General features: G+C 40.0%; 2 protein-coding genes across 3 annotated transcripts in view; both read left to right on the forward strand.

Annotated features, from left to right (window-relative positions):
* The window catches only part of LOC102206424 (glutamate decarboxylase 1), a 21,929-nt gene extending 9,128 nt beyond the window's left edge, over window positions 1–12,801 (forward strand). For both annotated transcript variants that reach the window (XM_005723465.1, XM_005723464.1), the window contains 15 exons: window positions 640–702; window positions 1,725–1,880; window positions 2,207–2,449; window positions 2,561–2,651; window positions 6,413–6,525; window positions 6,893–7,008; window positions 7,130–7,209; window positions 7,302–7,356; window positions 7,787–7,903; window positions 8,026–8,090; window positions 9,224–9,302; window positions 9,426–9,575; window positions 9,661–9,768; window positions 10,071–10,160; window positions 11,215–12,801. In XM_005723465.1, the coding sequence (XP_005723522.1) occupies window positions 690–702; window positions 1,725–1,880; window positions 2,207–2,449; window positions 2,561–2,651; window positions 6,413–6,525; window positions 6,893–7,008; window positions 7,130–7,209; window positions 7,302–7,356; window positions 7,787–7,903; window positions 8,026–8,090; window positions 9,224–9,302; window positions 9,426–9,575; window positions 9,661–9,768; window positions 10,071–10,160; window positions 11,215–11,388 (1,650 nt within the window). In that variant the 5' untranslated portion in view covers window positions 640–689 and the 3' untranslated portion in view covers window positions 11,389–12,801. The remainder of the gene's footprint in view (window positions 1–639; window positions 703–1,724; window positions 1,881–2,206; window positions 2,450–2,560; window positions 2,652–6,412; window positions 6,526–6,892; window positions 7,009–7,129; window positions 7,210–7,301; window positions 7,357–7,786; window positions 7,904–8,025; window positions 8,091–9,223; window positions 9,303–9,425; window positions 9,576–9,660; window positions 9,769–10,070; window positions 10,161–11,214) is intronic.
* Window positions 12,802–19,855: 7,054 nt separating this feature from the next.
* Window positions 19,856–22,269, forward strand: part of LOC102205201 (Golgi reassembly-stacking protein 2-like) — a 3,340-nt gene continuing 926 nt past the window's right edge. Inside the window, exons 1-5 of the mRNA XM_013908303.1 lie at window positions 19,856–20,089; window positions 21,590–21,670; window positions 21,745–21,948; window positions 22,031–22,117; window positions 22,211–22,267. Of these exons, the coding sequence (XP_013763757.1) occupies window positions 20,027–20,089; window positions 21,590–21,670; window positions 21,745–21,948; window positions 22,031–22,117; window positions 22,211–22,267 (492 nt within the window). The 5' untranslated portion in view covers window positions 19,856–20,026. The remainder of the gene's footprint in view (window positions 20,090–21,589; window positions 21,671–21,744; window positions 21,949–22,030; window positions 22,118–22,210; window positions 22,268–22,269) is intronic.

Genomic DNA, 22,269 nt, shown 5'->3' on the forward strand with positions numbered 1-22,269 from the left:
GGGGGGGGGGGTCTGTTAAAGTGCGTCCAGTGAGTTGAGCCCAGCGATGATTTATCTAATGAGCCAAAGCAAGGGTTAAATTGGGATGTGGGAATGGGACCGATCACCACCTCCTCCTCCTCCTATCTCCCCACTCCTACCACCCCACCCCTGCACTCCCTCCTCCCCTAAATTGCTGTGTTTTTCTTTTTTTTTCTCGAGGATTTCGCCTTTGCTTCCCATCCAAGGTGCCCCATCCCCTCTCTGGCTGGAAGCACTTGATAACACAGTAATTCTCTATCTGTCACTGGCCGGCAGGCTCATGTCTACCCACGCTTGCATTTTTAACCAGCATCTTTTCACTCAATCAGGCTGGCATGGGATCAAAGAGCTAATTAATTTTAAGTCCTTGCCCAGGTCATGAACGGTGACAGGCGCTGAAAATACAGCACTGCCCCCCAGAGTGCGGCTAAATGTTAAAATACTCCAAAGAAACTATTTCTTTTGCTTTAGCATTCTTCATCATTCTCATTTTCTTCTCATCATTTATTTTCATGTGTAACTGTTCAAGCTAAAAAATAAATAAATGCATTCAAAATGAAAGAGTGCATTTCTTTCTGTGAGGCCTTCTCTAATAGTTTTCTCTCCTTTAAATGTCAGGTTATGATGCTTGGTGTGGAGTTGCGCATGGCTGTACTAGAAAATTGGGGATGAAAATATGTGGTAAGTTCGCCCTTTTTTTCCAATATTATATTTTTTTCTGAATAAATCTGCATCTCTCAATGATCGAAGCTAATATTCTACAAACATGTAGGCTTCACGGCCTGCATCGTTTTACTCGCGGCTCGTTTGGAAACAGCGCTGATTGCTGCTCTAATTAGATTTTTAATTCCCTTTCTCGCGAAAAAAAAACCCCGCAAGACTAACCAGCATTATGCAGTTTATTAAATTACCCCCACCCCCCCAATCTCATCTCGCCATTTTACACAAAATGGGAAAAAATGCTTCAGCTGCCAAAAACCCATCAATTGATGCCCGAGTCAGAGCTGATGAAATTAAAGAGGGAATTATGCGGGATGGATTTTCCGATTTCCACCTTCAGAGTCCATTTGAGCCTGACACTAACTAACCAAGGACAGCTACCATACTGGTGAATGACACGCACCAGTGCGCGCTACAATTATTTTTTGGTATCTTTCACCGACACGTTTTACTGGTTTTTGTTATGGTCATTAAATAGAATCCACAACTACGCGCCAAAATAGAGAGAAAGAAACACAAAAACAACGATTTCTTATTTAGAATTAAAGTAAGACTGTAAATGTCAGAGGTTTTTAGCTGTATTATTTTATTTGTATTCATATATTCGTATGAATGTATGACTACTTGTGTTCTCCGCTGCACAGTAAAGTGCACAACGTGTCTTAATAAGAATTTACATCCACTAAACGACAGCCATTTGTTTTTGCCTGACTGGAGTTTGGTGCTGATGTCACTGGCTTCAACCTCCCAAAGAGGTATCAAACCCCACCCGTCCGTGAATAGGACAGAATGGGAGTCTCTTCTCATTCAAAATAAAGGCAGAGAAAGGACAGAGTGAGAGAGAAAGCGGGAGAGACAGATAAACTGGAGAAACACGAAAACAGAAGTACTCGTTATTGTGCATGTTATAGTGGAAAAAGCTGCAGCTCTCATCATGTTTGGGAAGTGTTTTCATCCTCCGGACTCCTCTTCTTCATATTTAGGATTCCTGCAGAAGAACAACAATCTGGAGGAGAGGAGCAGGATTGTGAGTTCCTTCAAGGAGCGCACAGCCAAGAACCTGCTGTCCTGCGATAACAGCGGCGGAGAGGCGCGTTTCAGGCGAACAGAGTCCGACTTCTCCAATCTGTACGCCAGAGGTAGGCTTAAAATACAAAGAAAACCCGTATGTTCGTTATATTTTAACATCATCATTATATATTAGGCCTAAATTCACCCATAAACCTGTGGGAAATTCTTGGATTCTTGTGCAAGAATAATTTTCTCAAAAATGTCTTTATTGAATTTGATGGTTTAAGAAAAGGAAAACATAAAAGTAATAAGTTGTAGGGAGATCCTGAGGTTTCCAAAAAATAAAAATAAAATTGTAAAACATGTAAAAATCAGAAAGAATAATTAAAAAAAGAAGAAAAAAAGATGAACTCAAAAACACAAATAAATGCAGATGACCTTTGTCATTTTTTAGAGCTGCTACCTGCCAAAAATGGAGAGGAGCCAACCATGCAGTTCTTGCTGGAGGTCGTGGAAATCCTCACCAGCTACATCCGGAAGACCTTTGACAGGTCTACCAAGGTCCTGGACTTCCACCATCCCCACCAGCTGCTGGAGGGCATCGAGGGCTTCAACCTGGAGCTCTCTGACCAGCCTGAGTCTCTGGAGCAGATCCTAGTGGATTGCAGAGACACGCTGAAATATGGAGTGAGAACAGGTATGAGGCCTGCAGGCTGTAGCGCTAATCAATAACTTTCATTAACTCACACAAATTCTTAGATAATAAAGTGTTTTCTGAGTATCTTTATTGCATCTTCATCAATCGCAGGTCACCCCAGGTTCTTTAACCAGCTCTCCACCGGATTAGACATTGTGGGGTTGGCAGGAGAGTGGCTTACATCTACAGCCAACACTAATATGTGAGTACTGCAATACAGCCGGGATCAGCGCAATAAAAATGTGATGTTTTTGAAGTTATTAGGTTCATTAGATTCAGCCTATTTTAAAGCTCTTTTTTTGTACTCACTGTTTTTAATGGCCCATGAAGAGAGAGGCTCCCAGTAAGAGGAATACTTCAAGGGACATACAGTAATTACTGTGTTTGGCAGAGGAATGCCCAGCATGCTCTAATAGATTGTCAGTCAAGCAAGAAAATAAAGAGCACAAAAGAAGACATTCAGATGGCTACTCACTGGCAGTATTGTCGATGTTGTCCTGCGCTTAGGCTGTGGTCACATAATTCAGCCCTGCAGGCAAACTAAATTGCATATTGATTTGCATTCACAGTTTACATGTTGTCTTTGTTCCATGTGCTGCTGGTTCCTGTGACATAACAATGCCGGGAGAGAAAAATGAGTCTTTTCCCTTCACAGGATCGGTACAGCAGCCATTATTGGGGCTCTGCTCAGTTTTGCTATAGTGCAATCAATCCTGAACGTGAGTTTTAAATGACTCTTTGTCAGAGAAGACTGTGCAGGTGGTCGCAGTCAGGGCTGTAGTCTGTGGACATGTTGGACTGCATTACGTCATACTTTATAGACTGAGAAGACTGAGCTGTGTTTTGCCACCCAATGCGTTCAAAGGGGAAGGAACAAAACATACATAGCAATAGTGATGCATTTGCATGCATCAGCGTAAAATAAAAAAGATGAGCGATTAGTTTTGTTGGTAATTTCTGCAAAATCTAGCCGGTGAATAAAATAACAGGTGGAAATACTTAAACATTGCAGGTTTGTTTATCAGAGCTGGAAGGTCTGAGGGATGTCTGATCAAATCAGTATTGTACATTGTACCAATGTAACAGGGCGAGCTGTATCACTGAGCACCCCATCAAACAGGACTCACAAATCAGTGTCATACTGAAAATGTTACCAAGCTTAGTGAATATGTTCATATAGAGCACGGTTAGATTTCTGTCCACAAATGAAGTTATGCAAGAAAACAAATTTTTATAAAGCAAACATCACAAATTTCTCAGTCCCATTCCAGATATTTATATTTACTGACATCTTCAATACAGTCAACGTTAATGGATACATGTCAGTGCACCTGTTTGATCTGTAGTCAAATATCATTTATTTATATAGGAGAAAAAGGACACCTTTATTATTCCTAAGGGGAAATTTATTGTAAAAAAAAACAACAAAAACAAAACATCAAACGGGTATTAAATATTCAAAAAAGCAACAGTATGAAATTACTTTTTCCAGTCTATTTTTCCTGCATGTTGGAATACAGAGACATAAACAAGTTAAACTCCTTTGATAGAGGGAGGCTAGGATCAGCCGGGAGGTCATTCGGGGTCACAGTGTAATGATACCTTAAAGTCTCTTATTGGGTTTTTTTTAGGTTTAGTGACCCGAACGAGCTGAGAATATAATAAAACATTCTCATAAAAGTGCTATCGACATGAAAACGACAAAGCTTGTGATAAAACTACATGTGCTGGTGATTTTTGAACTTTAGGTAGACATCATCCACCTGAACGTCAAAGGTCAGCTTATGTAGAAATCTGTCATGATCCTGAGAAGTGCCGAAGATGAGACATGCAGAAGCGTCGGATGCCTGGTTTGATTTTAGCCATGGACCTTGTTTCCTGTCTCCTATTAGAAATTAAATGATCTTTAAAAAGAAAAAGTGCTTTTACATTACATTACAGTCTCACTGTTAAATGGCAATACATGCATCTATCAGCTAAAACCACTTATATACTAAACAGACGAGGAGGGTTGGCAGCATGGACAAGTCATCTGTGAATCACACTGCTTGCACTCCAGATGAAAATTGGACTTTGCTTGTGATTAAGCTACATAAAAAAGCCGACAGAGGGTTGTAAAAAATGGCTGTTGACATAACTTAATTGTTCATTAATGTCTTATAGATCAGTCCATTGTTAAGAACAAATTATGGGTTGCCAAACTGAAAAATCCCTTTGCCTCGTTGGTCAGCTTAGTTATTCTCCTTCAGCACAATAAATGACGGCAATTTTCTCTTTTTTTTTTTAAAGTTTATAACCGATCTGTCATCATTTCTGAGCAGAGCTCATCCTTCACAACAGATTACCTAGAGATTAGTGGAGCTTTTAGAGGGTAATAGATGTGAAGGTTTATAGTAGACTAATGCTTTTCAAAGTCTTCTTCCCTCTCATTGGTTGAGACATCAGTCCATCATGTGGCTTTCAAAAAGTACCCTCACCTTTTGTGTTGCTAGCGACACCCCTGTGGAGGAGTTGAACCCACGGGTGGAGGTTGCTTACACACTAATTTACCTTTATTAATTACTCTATCAACCTTAATTACCCCTGGCAGATATTGACTGACACTAATAGACTGACAATCACATCCTGGTCTTACATAATCAGAATGAGTGCGCCTCGTCTGCATGAACGAATCTGACTTGTTTATGTTTTTCCCCTTCATGTTGCCATGGGTCTACACATGTTGAAGATGCTGTGAGTTACAGTGTGACATACTGTAATGTTCCTAATGATTTAGTTACTGTCTTTACATGAATGGACAGATATTTGTGCAAGCAGAAGAATACTGGTTTGGAGAATTTGGATGAGTCTTTTTGTGCTGCAATTCCAAATTGGCTGTGTGCTTCTTTGAGGTTGTTGGTTTTCATCTTGTTTCGTTATATGACAAATCGTATACAGTCAGGGTGAAGAGAAAGTACACCTTCTTTCAGTTACTAAATTTTAATAACTTTAATTTCAATATGACCGGGCCATTGCAGCATCTTGATTCTTTTATTTTTTACCCATTCTGTTGTAACTTGTCAATTTAGGCCAAACCTTAGGTGCTGGAGCCTCACATTTGTCTTTAGAATACTTTGGAGGAGTTTGTGTTGGACTATGTTTGACAAACCTAAATCCTTACCCCTCCACATCCATGCTTGACAGTTGGTATGAGCTGTTTGTGTTGAAGTCTTGTGATTTGTTCAAATCGAACTTTGCAAACCTAGGACACATTGCCATGTTCTTTGGTCACCAGGAGAGGCTTTTTCTTGGCAACCCTTCCAAACCATACTTGTTCAGTCTTTTCCTAATTGTACTATCATGAAGTTTAACATTTAACATGCTACCCATAGCCTGTAGAGTCTGAGATGTAGCTCTCTGTGGGGGGTTTTAAGTTTGTCTGAGCATTGTGTGGTCTGACCTCTGGGCGAATTCGTCCACTCCTTATAACCCCTGATGGGCACATATTGGTCTTATCCTTCCAGAGCTGCAAAATTTCCGCTTAAGATGATCTGCTGTGGTGACCCCTAAAGGCTAAAAGAAGAAGAAGAGCTTTATGGCATACAAAAATAAGATGAATTTCATATTGTTTTTAAGCAGCAGCCAAGTGCTGGCATCTCCAACAACCGTTTTTTCACCCCATGAGTATAACAGATGACTACTTTCCTTTAAAAAATACTCTTTGTTCTGACCAAGACTGGCCCTTTCAGTGTCACCAAAAATTAACTTACTGCTCATGCTGTATACAATTAAAGTATCCAAATGCACTTCATGCTGCCCCTCACCTCACAACTGAGCTGATGTTTTGTTTTTTAATCTAATACTGTCCATCTCTAAAACATTAATTAGAATTAAAGACTGTGCTACATTTTTAATCGGAAATCAAACAGCCGGGTTTCATTTACATGTAGCTCTTCAAGTTTCTCTGCTTTTGGTTTGGTTCAGGTTCACCTACGAGATCGCCCCCGTTTTTGTGCTAATGGAGCAGCTGACTCTGAAAAAAATGAGAGAGATTGTTGGCTGGCCAGATGGAGAGGGTGATGGGATATTTTCTCCAGGTAAAATCTCAACCAATGATCAACCTCCAATGGAAGCACATGTGCATGAAAACAGTAAAAATGCAATCATCAAACTATACTCATGATGCAAAGTGTCCCGTTTTAAAGACGAAAGAAACAGACATTGGGATTATAAAATTACAAATGTGTAAAAAAATAAAAGGTGAGGTTAGTATTAACTGCTTCATATGCAGCTGGGTGCTTTACCATTATCAATGCATCATAATTATTTTTAAGTATGTGAATCTACAAAGTTATTAGTAACTGTCAGGGACAAATAAAGAAAGTAGTAGAAGAAGTTTTGCCTTTGAAATATCCATATTATCACATATGTCGCAAATTTTTAAGCCATGTTTTGATTCTGCAGGTGGAGCAATTTCCAACATGTACAGTGTGATGATTGCCAGATACAAGTTCTTCCCAGAAGTGAAGACCAAAGGCATGGCAGCTGCACCCAGACTGGTCCTCTTCACCTCAGAGCATGTTAGTCAAACACTAACGGTGTCACTGAATATTAATATCTCACCACCGGAGCATATTTACGTTGGGTGGGCAAATAAATATCAGCATCATAGTGATGAGTGATGAACTCCTGTCCCTGCAGAGCCACTACTCCATCAAGAAAGCAAGCGCAGCTCTGGGCTTCGGAACAGAGAACCTGATCCTTTTGAACACAGATGAAAGGTTTGTTTTGTTATTTAACCTACCTGCACATAGTTTAGGAAACATATTTAACATCTAGATGAGATACTACTGCATATCCTCTTCTTTTCCAGAGGGAGAGTCATTCCTGCTGACTTAGAAGCCAAAGTAATAGAGGCCAAGCGAAAGGTAAATGTCTGCAGCAATGACTCAGACATCGCCCTGCTAACATTTTTATTCCCTCTGTTCAGCTACTGCTTAAAATAAGAAACACTTACATGAGCTGCAGAATTTGCTTGTAGCAAAGAAAACACTCGGTATGCTGGAGCAGTGAGGCTATTTCAATAAAGTTAATGCTTCTGTCTGTTCACATACGATGCTCCCTCTGCTTTTAAGTATCTCTTTCCTTCAAAGGCAAAGTGATGCGTAGACTAGAAGAAATGGGGAAGCAATTTTGCCCCAACAATAGGTGCAGATGGAAAGAGAGCGTCATTTGAGCAACGTGTTTTAGCCGATCTCTTTGATGTCAACAATCAGGCAGAAAGAAAAGAACATAACAACCTGAATTCAACCAAGAATTGTCTTTTTCTTTTTTGTGTGCTGTGCCTTTGCATCGTAGGGGTATGTTCCACTGTTTGTGACTGCCACCGCTGGTACCACCGTCTACGGAGCCTTTGATCCCATCAATGAAATTGCCGACATCTGTGAAAAGTACAATATGTGGCTTCATGTGGATGTAAGAGAATATTGATCTCCAAGGAAAAAATGAACACAAAGCTGTACAAATCAGCAGTCTGCTGTGGCATTATGATCAATATCAATATGTTCAGTGTTATTACCATGTTGTGACCCGTGCAGGGTGCGTGGGGAGGAGGTTTGCTGATGTCCAGGAAACACAGACACAAGCTGAATGGAGTGGAGAGGTAAATGAACACATCGCCTGATCTTGCAAACACGGGTTTAGACGAATTTCTTGCACATCTGCTTCACTACTCAGCCTGTAAAAAGCAGCATCTTTTCTATATTATTTAAGACAGTCATTTTGTCTAATGAGCACAAATCAAGAGCTTGCCTACCAGGCGTTTTCAAGCTGCATATAATGAGATAAAAAAATCTCTACGCTCTAATTTAACAAAGGAAGCGCACTTTACTCAAAACACACAAAGAGAAAGACAAGAGTCAGGCGATAAGAGGGCCAAAACAAGAATCTGAATGCCTTGTAAAGCACAACAAGCAAAGAAAACAAACCAAAAGTTCTGGATAGCTGTTTCATGACGATCTCAGCTATGTCGTGTTAGTGAAAAGAGGCATTCTTGGTGACCTCATTTATTCTTTCAGCCACTTAAAAAATTTAGGTGCTGGAAATTATGTGACTTCGAGCTTTTCAGAGAAGACCAGCAGGCCAGAATATACAGGCACATACAGATGAGTAGCATATATTGTGATAAATGTGATCAAATTTACAGAGAGAGAAAATAATGAGGTGCAGAGCCTTAAGACAGCCCATATGTCTTTTTCTTTCTTTTAATATTATTTGTTCTGTCATTGAGAATTTTAAACATTCCTGTCTCAATAAGATGTAAGAAGAGTGCAAGTCTTAAAAAAACAGGCAAAGATTTTGAAAAATGCTTCAAAACTTGTCAAAAGAGGCACTGTCTGGCATTCAAGAAGTATTTTTTATTTGCTTTTTGGGAAAGTTTGAAAATAGTTGCATTGAACGGAACTGGGAAAACCCAGAGAGACACATCAGTAATTTCAAAGATACTAAGAGACACCATTTGATTGAAATCAGTGTCTTTAGTAGAGTGTGTTTCTTTGGCCAGAGAGGAAACTGGAAAATCTGTATTTTAGTCTTAAGCCAAGAGTGCAATCTGTTCTCAGCTCCAGCTACAGATTGCAGACTCCATATTTCAAAATGCAAACATGCAAAATTATTACATTCAAATCTTGAGAGGGTCGGTATCTTTTTACCTTTCACTACCAGACTCCATAAGCACACACACACACATTTCCACACCCTCACAGAGCTGTGTTTACTGTTTCAATATCTCTGCAGGGCCAACTCAGTCACCTGGAACCCTCACAAGATGATGGGAGTGCCACTGCAGTGCTCTGCCATTCTAGTCAGAGAGCGGGTGAGTATGTGTTTGTTTCACTTTCCTGCTCCGCACCGTACCACCTCTGCACACACAAATGAATCTGTGCACTTTCACCAAAACCATCTTGTTCATGTCTCATCACGATCGCTTCCGTTGCAGGGACTGTTACAAGGCTGCAACTCTATGTGTGCTGGATACCTCTTCCAGCCAGACAAACAGTACGACGTTACATACGACACCGGTGACAAAGCCATCCAGTGTGGGCGGCATGTCGATATCTTCAAGTTCTGGCTGATGTGGAAGGCAAAGGTGTGCTTTAATCTGCAGGGCTTCTGTCAGCTTTGCTGCCATATGCAGAAGCAGATGGTAACAGCTTCTTTTTTTCCCCTTACAGGGAACAGTAGGATTTGAGCAGCATATTGATAAGTGCCTGGATCTGTCAGCCTACCTCTACAATAAAATCAAAAACAGAGAGGGATTCAAGATGGTGTTCAAAGGAGAGGTGAGATGACTGTTTCCACAGCAAACATTTTAAAAACGAACATCCAGAGATTCCCTGCAGCGCTAACTCGAACAGATGAAAAATGTCTGTGCTTTATTTTATCCGAGTTTTCTGCTCCACAAAAGATATTTTTCATTTGTGATGAATAACCGCAATAATTCAGCACTTGATGCCTTAATTTGGTTTTGGGATTGATTGGGTCGCTTTGCTTTGCTGACATGTTGACAAGAAACGCTGAAAATACAGAAGGCAGCTTTTTATCAGCACTCATTACAAATGTTGTTCCCATTTTCTCTTATCAGCCGCAGCACACTAATGTCTGCTTCTGGTACATTCCACCGAGCCTGCGCAGTTTACCTGATGGTGAAGAGAGACGTCAGAGGTTGCACAAGGTAATTACTCCTCAATCTGCAGCTCCCCTGCTCTCTTAGATTGATTTACGCACCACTTTTCTGCCAGGTTTTATGGATTCATAAAGTCAAATATGAATATGTATACATATACATTTGCTTTGAATGTATTCTCTCATTGACCACTTTGTTAGGTACACCTTGCCAGTACCAATTTGGTCAATCTTTTACTTTCAGAACTGGATGAATTAATTGTAGTGTAGATTCAACAGGGTGCTGGAAACATTCCTCAGTGATCTTGGTGGTCTATTGATGAGAACACACGGTCGCCTCAGACTTTTCAGCTGAACATCATCGATGTGATTGAGATCTGGTGACTGGTGACTTTGACTGTTCTTTAGCAACAACAGCCTGAACCAGCCATACAAGACAGAATGGATCTATGCTTTAATTTTATTTACACAAGATTCTGACTCTACCGTCTGAATGCTGCAGCACAAATTCATCAGACGAAGCAATATTGTCCCAATCTTATATTGTCAAATTTTGGTGAACCTGTGCAAATTGTAGCCTCAGTTTCCTGTTCCTGGCACCCTAGTGTGGTCTTCTGCTGCTGTAGCCCATGTGCTTTGTGGTTCAACATGCTGTGTATTCAGAAATGCTCTTCTGCATACCTTGGTTGTAATGAGTGGTTATTTATGTTAGTGGTCACTGTTGCTTTCCTACCATCTTGAAGCAGTCTGGTCATTCTCCTCTGACGTTTGGCCTCAAGAAGATATTTTCACTCACTGGATATTTTGGGTGTTTTTGACCATTCCCGGTGAATTCTGGAGATCGTTATGTGGGAACATTATTTGTTTCTGAAATACTCAGATTAGCCCATGTGGCACCAAGAAACATGCAACATTTAAAGTCACTTAAATCGCCTTTGTTTGTCATTCTGATGCTCGGTTTGAAAATTCAGCATGTCGTCGTGACAATGTCTACATGCCTAATGCACTGAGTAGCTGCAATGTGATTGGCTGATTATACAGGTGGTGTGGCAGGTTAGTGTTTTGATCATTCTGAACTTTTTTTTTTTTTTTTTTTGCAACAGGTGGCTCCGAAGATCAAAGCAATGATGATGGAGTCTGGCACTACGATGGTGGGTTACCAGCCACAAGGAGATAAGGTCAACTTCTTTCGCATGGTCATCTCCAACCCTGCCGCCACCAGGTCAGACATCGATTTCCTGGTCGAGGAGATTGAGCGACTGGGGCATGACTTGTAAGAGTCATACCTGTATTTTTTTTCTTAACATTTTGTCTTTTCCAACTCTGGAGAGACTCAGGCTTGGCTTCGTATCCCGTCTATCTCCTCAAGACATATAGAGATGTTGCTTATGGGTCTTTTCTGCTAATGCACAACAAATAATAACGCCATGCCCTGTGTGTTTCTGTCTCTTGTCTTTTGCAACCGTGACATATACTTAACATATTTGCACAACAGGTTCTCTGAGTGAAAAGGTTTAAGCACAGTGGCATTCTTGATAAAAACATACATGAAGAGGAGATGAAGCTGAGTTTAACATGGGTTACTTTTTCAATGAAATATGCAATAGCAAGAATGTCTGAACACTTGATGATTCTGTATATAGCTGCTATGAAAAATGAAAGACTGGTCAGGATCTAAAATTTAAATATTTTTTTCACAGATGACAGTTCGGGGCGCTATATAGTATATATGTACTATATGTGATAATTATCATTCGATAAAAGGTAAATATTAAGACAGTTGCACCATGACATTTTAGCTAATATTTCCCTTTGATATACACAAGTGGGAATATATATAACACAGTCACTGTAACAGGTTCTGTACTTGGTTGCTGTGTTTTTAGAAATTTTTGTGTAGATTGTGTAAAGTACTGTTACATTGCCTTTGTGCCAAATGTGTCCTAGTTTTACAGTGAGAAAATCCTATATGTAAATCAACCATATGTTATGTGGTAGCTACATGACTTTATTTATATTGAGAGATTATAATTGTGAATAGGTTGTCTGCTATTTGTAACCTGCCTTCCTTCCTTTTTGGGAAACGCTGCTGTATTATATCGCAATGTTTTGAATAACAGTCATGTCTTTTAGTGTATTTGTGAACCAAAGAAGAGTTATGAATATGTACATGTTCCTTGTTCTCCCTTACAGAGAGACTCAGATGTTTATATAAGAGTACTTCATTTAATGCCTTTAACTTTAGTGCAATCAGTGTTGTGTAACCGTGCAATGTCATTGTGATTCACTGACTGGCAGTGTGGCCACTACTGCCGGTGCTTTGTTAATGATAAAAAAGCACAATGCTAAACCTTGATCGTGGGGCAGCTTTGATTCGAGGGACACATGATTGTCTGTATTATAATGTGTGGAGTGGAGTAAAAGTATAATATGCAAACTTTTGTCTGTCTGAACGTCGTCGCCATAGGAATGTTTTTGTGTTGAGAAATGGGGATTGTTTATCATAGTATGTTTTGCCTGAACAATGAAGTGCACAGTGTTTGCTACTATAACAAGCCTTATTAAACAACTGTACACTCCCGAATTAGAGGGACGCAATGTCTCTTGTCATATTCAATGTAAGTACTTTGGCAAATCATTTGCAAAGTATTACTGGTGTATCTACAAGGCTAATAAAAACACAAGCTTTAGGGTGTCTGTGATCACAGTTCTTTGTCAGAATGGCTTTTTTAGGTTAACAAAACTGGTGTTACATCTTTATTTCTTTAGGTTGAACAGACCCCACTGTTGTACATACAATAATAGTTATAATTATTATTATTATAAAGTAAGCATTTTTCTTCTATAACAATCCAGTTATATTCAACAAACATCAAATCCCTTTACCAGAAACTGGGCTTCCACATTGTGCACATTGAGGGAGAAAAAAAATACAGAAATGATCTCAAAGTATTACAAATACATCAAATAAAGAAAAGTTGTGTGTTTTATGGTTATGTGGATTGACTATATGTAATATACACTGCATAACTGAGACATCCCAGTGATAATAGAAGTCCAAAGTGGTCCCAGTGGGTAATAAATTGATTAAGAGCTGTAACCCCCTTTACCTGGAAGACTGGCTCCACATTCCAAACTCAACATCAGAGGTCTCTGTTCAGAAAATGCAGTGCTGGGAAAGCTACGGTGCTTCTAGATAACCCAAGCTTGAGGAAGACACCCATACACCACCAGGTTTTTTTGATAGAATATGCAGTAATGTGCCTTATTGTGTGAATGCAGTTGTAGTCAAAATGTCAAAAATGTAGTTTGTGTAGTTTTGTCTCCGTACACCATCACAGGAGATTTTTAATGAAACAATTAAGATATGATTGAAGTGCAGACTTTCTGCTTTATTTCAAATTCTCACGAATAATGGGACAAATGACTGACAAGCATTCTCATGGCCAGGTGAGGCGTTCTTGCTTGTACGACTGAAATGTATGTTGCCATTATTGTAAAAGTCTACAATCAAGAGAATCCTTCATGAATGGAAATATAGAGGGTTTACAACAAAGTGCAAGCCAGTGGTTACACGCAAGAACAGAACGACCAGAATATAGACTTTGCATCTACATATAAAAGATCCTGCAAGGCTCTGAAAAAGAATCTTTGGACCGATGAAATCAAGATTCATTTGAGCCAGAATGATGGGAAACAGCTCATGATATGAAATTATACCACATAATCTGTTAAACATGATGGAGACATGAGCATGTAGGGCTGCCAACAGTATTGGGTCACTAGTGTTCATTGATGATGTCAGTGACTAAATAGGATTTTCATCCAAGTATAAAAAACAATCCTTCTGTTAGTTTGTTCAGTCAATTTGAATGATGTGTATAAAAATCTCTGTGATTCCCAAACATCTAGAAAGATAATTGTCCAACAACTTATGGACCTATTGGTGTCGCCATAAAGATGCACTTTAAAGTAATAAACAGTTTATGGACATAGTAGGAACACTAAAATAAATGATTGAAACAGATGATAATATTATACAGTAAAGCTTAATTTAACAACACTGTAAAATAACGGTTTAATGCTGGACAGTCCAGCTGCCAGTATTTTACTGTAATTTAATAGGATATTTTTACTGTGTATAGTGCTGTAACTTTATTGTCACTTAGATGACAGACAGGTTTCTAGGATATCTCATCAGTTCATCATCATAATGATTTTTCATCATGTTTTCACAAAAGAAAAAAAAAGGCCTCCAGGATATTCACGGTCCAAAGATTTATTGAATGCATCACAATGGGTAAGACGTAAAGGATCACTGATAACTAAACTGAACATATGAAAAAAAATGTAGCAGAATATTTGGGGAAAAGAAAGAGAAGCTGACATGATTTTCCCCTTTATTTCTTCTGGTACATCTTTCCAGTCCACTTAGCTGTCACCAGTCGCCGGTCAGATTAATCACCCTGGAGGGACTTTTTATTGGCTGACCATCTCACAGCTGAGATTTCCTGAGCGACCCCTGCCGATCCTTTCACTTCTCTCATCACTCACACTTTTATCATAAAATGCATTAGACTGTGATTTCTTAACATTTTCCCCCCGCAGAGCCCATTTCGAGGATCTGCCTGGCTGTGTTTTATTTCGACTGTTTTAGCGGCTCTCCTCCCTTCCTCCACCCGGCAGACGCTGGTTCTTCGTTTCACGCTTCAGTGCAGCGATCATTACAGAGCTGATGTCAGGGGTCGCTTTGTAAAGTTACAGAGAGCAGAGAATTAAAGGAATAATCATGTATTTCAAAAGAAATAATCACTTCTTGCCACATCTACAAGGGGGAGAGCTTTTTCTTTTGGCTTGCAGCTCTATGGATGGGGGCATTGTTGAAGGTTAAATGTGCCAAAGGATAATAACATGGCTAATTTGGGAGCAGGTGCTGGAGAATGTTATAATGATTAAATGCAAATGAAACCCAATCTTCAGCTACTATAGGCTGTTACAGTCTAGTAACTCCGGACTGGATGCTCCTCATCATCAGACAAGTAAGACTATCCCATTAATACATGTAATGTGGAAAGAGGAGGTTTATGGTTGATTTACACTATAGAAACAATATTTGAAGGACTTTGATCCAATATCAGTAACTCCATCAGTTTTAATTATAGGCATAATTAAACATTGGTGAAAAGAAGATTAGGGGGAGTGAAATAAAAGGAGGATGTAGCAGCTCTGTTTTCGCAGTAATCTGTGCAGTGTGGCCGGCCCGCCTCTCTAAACACCAGACCGTGAAACACTTAATGTCTGTCTCTGAACTAGTCTGTTCACCCTCCATTTCACACCTGGCACACACGCGCTGAGGATTCAGCACTCGTTATGAGACTGCAAGTGAAGTGAAATAAAAGGCTGTGATCATTCTCTCTGCGTTTTTGTTTCCGTGGTTTTGTTTTGTTTTCTTCATTTCCACAGCGGACACATTTTTAGTTTAGTTGAATATTTTGTGGTTAATGCAGAAGTTTCCTCCTACACCCACTTTACCCATCCAACCCCCCTCAGCTGCTGCTCCCCTCTCTTATATATCTATGATTCTTGTCAGTGGTTTCCCAATGTGCCAAATATATCTCCCACCCCTGGGAATCACTGCCACATTAGCTTCCTGATAGATACTGACAGTCCCATTGTGTGAGGCAAGTCTAATGAAATGATGATGATGATGATATTGACTGCAGGCTGCTTGCCAGCCCTCCCCCTCCCCCTCCCACTTCTTTTTTCTCCACACAACATCAATACACACATGCAGCAAACAATTTATGTTTTATTATCAAAAGTAAAAATGTTCCTGCTTCTATTCTTTTTGGTTAAGGGCGATAATCCTGTGCTCCTCTCTCCTTTAAAAGGTGTTTATGTGCTAATGAAATCCGTGCATGCTCTCAAATTCAAGCCAAACGGCAGCCTCGCTTGACAACAGGGTGATAAGAGAATCAATTATCAAACCTTGGCGCATTTCACTTCTAAAGTAATTATAATGGGTTAAACTTATCTAAATAGCTTGCTCTTATTGACTGCGCGCCCCCAGCTTGATTAATCCTGGCAGAAAGTAGAAAATTAATAGTGCAGAGACTGTAACTTGCTTGTCTCCATAGCTGGGGAGTGTAAACCTAATGTGGTGCTTGTTAAAATTGAAAGGCTGCTAGTAAATGTCTCTGCTGGACATTTTCTAAAGGAATAAGCGCAAGCCCTGGAGCAATTACAAAGCAGCTTACCAAGTTTCCCCATGGTGATTGCTACCACGCATGCTAGATGAACTAAAAAAACCCTCGGCAAAAGTGTTGGCGCTGTTTTCTGCACAATACCACACAGTGAACCATCATAGTTTTCCTCTTTTGAACAGGAACAATAGTGCGGGAAACGTGTGTCTGGCCATGCTGCTTAAATTAAAATGATAAACAGCAACAATAATAATAATAACGCAACAAAGGCCTGTCCAGGTATTTGGCTCCACTGCTTTGTCATCTTAACGCAGGTCTTTCTAATTCACTTAGCATTTTATCTCTACCTCCCAGAACAGCAGAGTACATTATGTCAGCAGAGAGCATGTATTTATTAGATGCTTTCATGCTACAAAAACTGACCTCTCGCAGATGCTCGGCATTAAGCAAGTAACCCTGACAGTAATGGCTTATTATGTTTGTAGCTCTGGCTTTGCTTTCTGTGTCGAAATGCAGCGTGCGTGTTCATGTGTGCATGTTTGTGCGTGTGTGTGGACACCAGAGAGGGGCCATTAATGTCTTCCTCACCAGCTCAAACTAGGCATCTGTGGTAAAAACGCCTGAACAAAAGGACGGTGCATTTCTTTGCAGCTTTAGCTGTAAATTCGTTGAGGGACTGAAGAAGTATAAATCTGAGAACCAGATCCAGATCAGTGATTGTGCAGTTTTCAGGCGTCAGCAAGCTGCTGCTGAAATACAGCGTTTATTTATCTGCTTCTGGAAGGAGCAAGCGTCAACATGTAAAGTATATTTCTAACTGGCATACAAGGTGACACGAGGAATCGCTGTGTACAATGAAAGGTTTAAGTGTGAATGAATGGTTTATTAGCATGCTGTTGATCACAGTGCATGATAAATGAAAGGGACATGAAGCCAAAGGCCTTCAACTTCATAAATAGCATAAAATAAGAAAATAACATAAAATAATGATAAGTAATCATAATAATAATGAGAATAAGTAATGCAAATAGTCAATACATTACAATTTGGCCAGTGATAAAAATGGTAATCACCAGGGTTTTTTGTTTTTTTGTTCCAGCTACTGATATCATATTGCTTTTAAATGGAATTTGAAATAAAATGCTTATTTACTTAGAAGATTGAACACATGAGTTGTTTACATTTTTCTTGAAGCAATGATGAAGTCTTATATTCTAGCAGCAGCTATATTTGCATAAACTCCTCATGGCCATTTAACTAATACCTTATAAGTTTAAAGTCACAGTCATCTAACAACAGAAAAAATACTGATTGTCTAAGAGAATAAAATGCATAACTAAAAATTTTTTTCTTTTACACCAGCAAACAGAATTCTTACTGAGCATCTTATTGTTTGGTTTAATTACTAATGCAGGAATGTTGCTCTTGCAGCCCTGTGATGCTGTTCTTATAGTCTGCTTGGAGCTGAATGCTTTCTAATATGACATGCTGATGTTTAGCAGGTGGAATGCTTACCATCCCTAAAATGCAAAGACTGAGCAGGATTTTAAGAAGTTTTTGTATCATTAAAAAAATATACATGTGAATGTTGACAGCTTACGACAATTACTGCTACATCCCCTTTTAGTCCTAAACATAAAGCATAGCAGAACCTACTGGGAACATTAGTAATATTAGCATTTGTGTATGTGTTAAACTTTTCTGTTGTTTCCTTGGAAACGTGTGATTTTTTTTTAAAACTTGTTATACACATTTCAGTATTTTCATAATTAAGAAAATTGAATTTCTTTTCCATTTTCACTGTTGCCTAATTTTTTTTTTACATGAAATAAACTGTAAAATCAGAATTAAATTGCAATCCTTATTTGTATTTTTATTATTTCAGTATAAAGAATAAAACATTATTCTCAGAATTTATTAGAGTAAAGCCCGACTTCCTGTCTTACATCACAATCCAGCTTACAGCCTGCATAGACACACGATCAGGCTGAGCTCTTGTGGATCTGGAGACTGACAGGATAACTGATGAATGATGAGGGGAATAACAGCGCCGAGCAAGTTTATTTCAAATTATTTGATAAGAGCTGCTGCACTACAGAGATATTCAAATTTATATGCATTAATCTACTCGGTGAGCTCAAGCTCTTTATAGAGCTGATGATCTCTCCCATCACAGTTTGATCATAGAGATAGTTTTTTTCATCTTCGGTCTCTCGTATCTGCTCTGGCAGAGCTATACTGAAATGAAATCAGCCATGATGTGAATAAACTGAGAATTCTACAGACATTTCTCAGTCAAGTTGATGTTACAGAAGGTGACAGGACAGGATCTTAAACTGTAGCACCGTGCTCTTTGGCAAAGCATGACAACTGATACTGTGTTTGCAGAAGGCAGTAATGCAGCAGTAATGCAGCAGTAATGCAGCAATTCTCCAATTTTTGTAATTTTAAGCCACAAAATGTATTGAAATACAAATTATCCACAATTCAAAATCCTCAGCATTAGTCAAACAGCACTGCAAACTAAATCCCTCTATCTTCATGGTGCATGTGTTGGTCATTTGCAAAAGAAGCCTTAACTGGACTACAGCACTTTTTTTTTTAAATTACGAATGTCAAAATGTGACCTCAAGCTTAATTTGGTGAATCTCAGCATGAATAAAACATCCCCAGACAAACTTTGAAAGGCCACAAACCTTAAATATCATAAGTCACTTTATTTAAGAACAGCAAACAACAAGTGCAAACAACGACACCAGACATGATTTGAAACTGACAACCCAAGAGATTCAAATGATTTCAACTAAATGAAACTATCACTAAAAACAATTAAGCAAACACACTGCACGTGACAAGCTTGAAACTGGGTGTGACGTCCTGTCTTATTTCAGTCTTTCCTGTTCTCCACACTGTCTGGTTTCCTAATCTGAAAATGTCAGTGAGAAAGAGGACATTTTTAGTCATGAGTCAAGTCCTGCTGGTGAGGTAGACTACGTGATCTGGAGGTGGAAGAGGCTGTTTCAGACTTTCAACTGTGCACACAGAGCAGAATCCCTTGTTTTCACAACCAGCTGGCTCATGGAGGTGTTACCAGTCACACTGCTCATGTTGAGACATGACCTGGGCTTCTCTTGTTTGACTTGCCTCACAAGAAAGTGGCTAGATTAAGTTAAAAGTATATATCTGCTGGGAGACTTTTCCCCCTTCATGTGCTTAACCTGCTTCCCCTCAATGCATCGCATATGTCATGATTTATATTTTATAACCACCATGGATTCAGACTACTTGCCCCTGGGTTTTGCGCCCTTAATAAACCCGGTTATTTAAGAATATTTAATATTATGCTAAAATAATGAAGGCCAACAAACATATTTTGCAAAAGCTCACAGGCAGGAAACATCTTATTTGAAATTACACCAAAATATCGTCCTCATTAGGTCCCCCTGCCCTGAAGCACCCAGATTTAAAGCTTAAAGCCTCTCCGCCCATAATCTTATTACTTTACAAATAATCAGACCTCAAAAGACACAGATGATGAAACCCTGCTACCACAGAGGGATGCACCTCCCGCTCCTCCTCCTCTTCACTATCATCATCCTCATGAGCGGAAGTCCTGGGAAACCAAAGCCACAGGAAACGCGGCATGATCCGAGCCGCCTGCTAACTAATCACCCAACTAACCAGCACAGGTGTCAGTCCCACCCGGGGAAGCATGGGAGGCTCTCCGAGCGTCGAGATACCAGGTGGAGGCAAAGAGGGATACCACGTCCTCAGGGTAAGAGAACATTTTAATGTGGACGTACGGACTGTGACCTCCTGTTAGCCCGCGGAGGAGCAGCTAACGATAGGATAGAAGGGTTATTTTTCCTTTAGAGGAAGCGACCTCTACTACTGGCTAAATGCTGATGCTAGTAGAGACTTGTGTTTGACACAGACCCCGAGGAGGACTCAGACACACCCAGAAATCTCTTCACATAGCTCGTTGTCTTTATTGTAAACGGCTAGCTGTCCCCGCCTTTGAATGGAAGCTCCTGCTACGCCCACTCTCTAGCACCAACCGCTGATGTGTGAGCCTGCTAATAGCCTCTCGGTCTACACTGTTTAAATGATATATATCCATATTAGAAACTGGACACGGTTAATTGTCAATCAGACGTGCAGTTTGTGAGACAATCAGCAGATGTCCCCTCACTCCCCAGCAGACTGGATGATGCCAGAATAACCGGTGTGGCTGCTATACGTGATTTATGGAAATGGGTGTGTGTGACTGTTTTCATTTGAAAACGTTATACTCCACCAGTCAGTCCAAGCTTTTAAAGAGTTTCATCACCAGATTACGCGCAGGGAAAATGGGCCACACTAAAAGTAAAATGCTAAATGTTTGCATTTTGTGCTTCAAAGATCTGTGTCCAATCAGACCCACTGATCAAGGATCATTAAGAAAAAAGGATCACTTTGAACATAATTCATTCACAGTGGGTCATTAGCTCAGTTTGTTTTAGAAAAGCCTTTAAAAATTCTTAAAAAAGATACTTTGAATACAATTCAGGGACACGAAGTTGCAATGAGACGACAACAACCCATAAAAACACTTGCCCCAACAATCAGGTGATCAGCTCTAGGTGTACCCTAGATGATGGTGGGAAGGATACTAAGAAAGGGAGGAAGGAAAATAAACACCTGGGGAGTGGAGATAAGAGAGTGCATCACAGGCAGTCCCACACCAGCCCTGAACCTATAGCGGCGTAGCAAAGGGATGGTTTTGGTGGTTTTATCAAAAAAGGCCAGTTTGAAGCTAATGTTAAATGTAGAGAGGATGCCTGTCTCCTAAATCTAAACCGTGAAAAGAAAGAGAGCGGCTTGATACCTGAAGGCTCGGCCTCCTGTTCTACTTTGGAAACTTTTGGTATCAGAAGTAACCCAGCCATCTGAGAGTGAAGTGCTCTGTTAGGTTATTATGGTAATATGAGGTCCTTAAAAGACAGTATGCCCTGAATATTCAAGACTTTGTACGTGCGAAGGAGTAAAATAACCAGTTAAGGCTAGTTTCCAAGAAGGAGACTAATGAGTCTTCTTGGAAACCTCACTTGACACACTAGTCTTAAACCAGTGAGAGGAATGTTAAACTACACAGGAGTGTTTGCCAAAACAGAGATGTACAGGTTTTCATTGAATGCTGTTCGTCCTTTGTGACAAGGACCTGTGTGCAGATATTTAAAAGACTGGCATTAACCTGCTTTACTTGAAAACCTTCTGACCGCCTTCTAATCTGTAGGTGCAAGAGAATTCTCCCGGTCGCCGTGCGGGACTGGAGCCATTCTTTGATTTTATCATCTCAATCTGCGACACTCGGCTGGTGAGTTTCCGGTTAGGTCAGTGTTAGTCACGGATATTCCTAGGAATCATTTGGATATACTGGTTTCTTTACAGAACAGGGACAATGACACCCTGAAAGAGCTGCTGAAGATGAACGTGGAGAAGCCCGTCAAGATGTTGTTGTATAGCAGCAAGACGCTGGCAGTGCGGGAGACGACGGTCACGCCCAGCAACATGTGGGGCGGCCAGGGGCTTCTGGGAGTCAGCATTCGCTTCTGCAGCTTCGAGGGAGCCAATGAAAATGTTTGGCATGTCTTGGTGAGGCTGCTTTTTTGGGGGGGGGGTTTCTTATTTATTTCTGTGATCTCATGTGTTGATAGCTGCATGTTTTTGAGTCCAGGAAGTGGAGCCGAATTCTCCTGCATCCCTGGCAGGTTTGAGGCCGCATGCAGACTACATTATAGGAGTGGACACCGCCATGACTGAGGTGCCTGCTTAAGATTTTATTTTTATTGTTTTAATGCAGGAATTAAACCAGGAACAAGTTAACCTGATGTGTATTTTTGTGGTTTTTAAGCAGAGCGAAGATCTGTTTTCCCTCATTGAAACACATGAAGGGAAGGAGCTAAAGCTCTACGT

The sequence above is a fragment of the Pundamilia nyererei genome, unplaced genomic scaffold, assembly GCF_000239375.1.
Source record: "Pundamilia nyererei isolate P.nyererei 1_Seehausen unplaced genomic scaffold, PunNye1.0 scaffold00009, whole genome shotgun sequence".
Lineage (NCBI taxonomy): Eukaryota > Metazoa > Chordata > Actinopteri > Cichliformes > Cichlidae > Pundamilia > Pundamilia nyererei.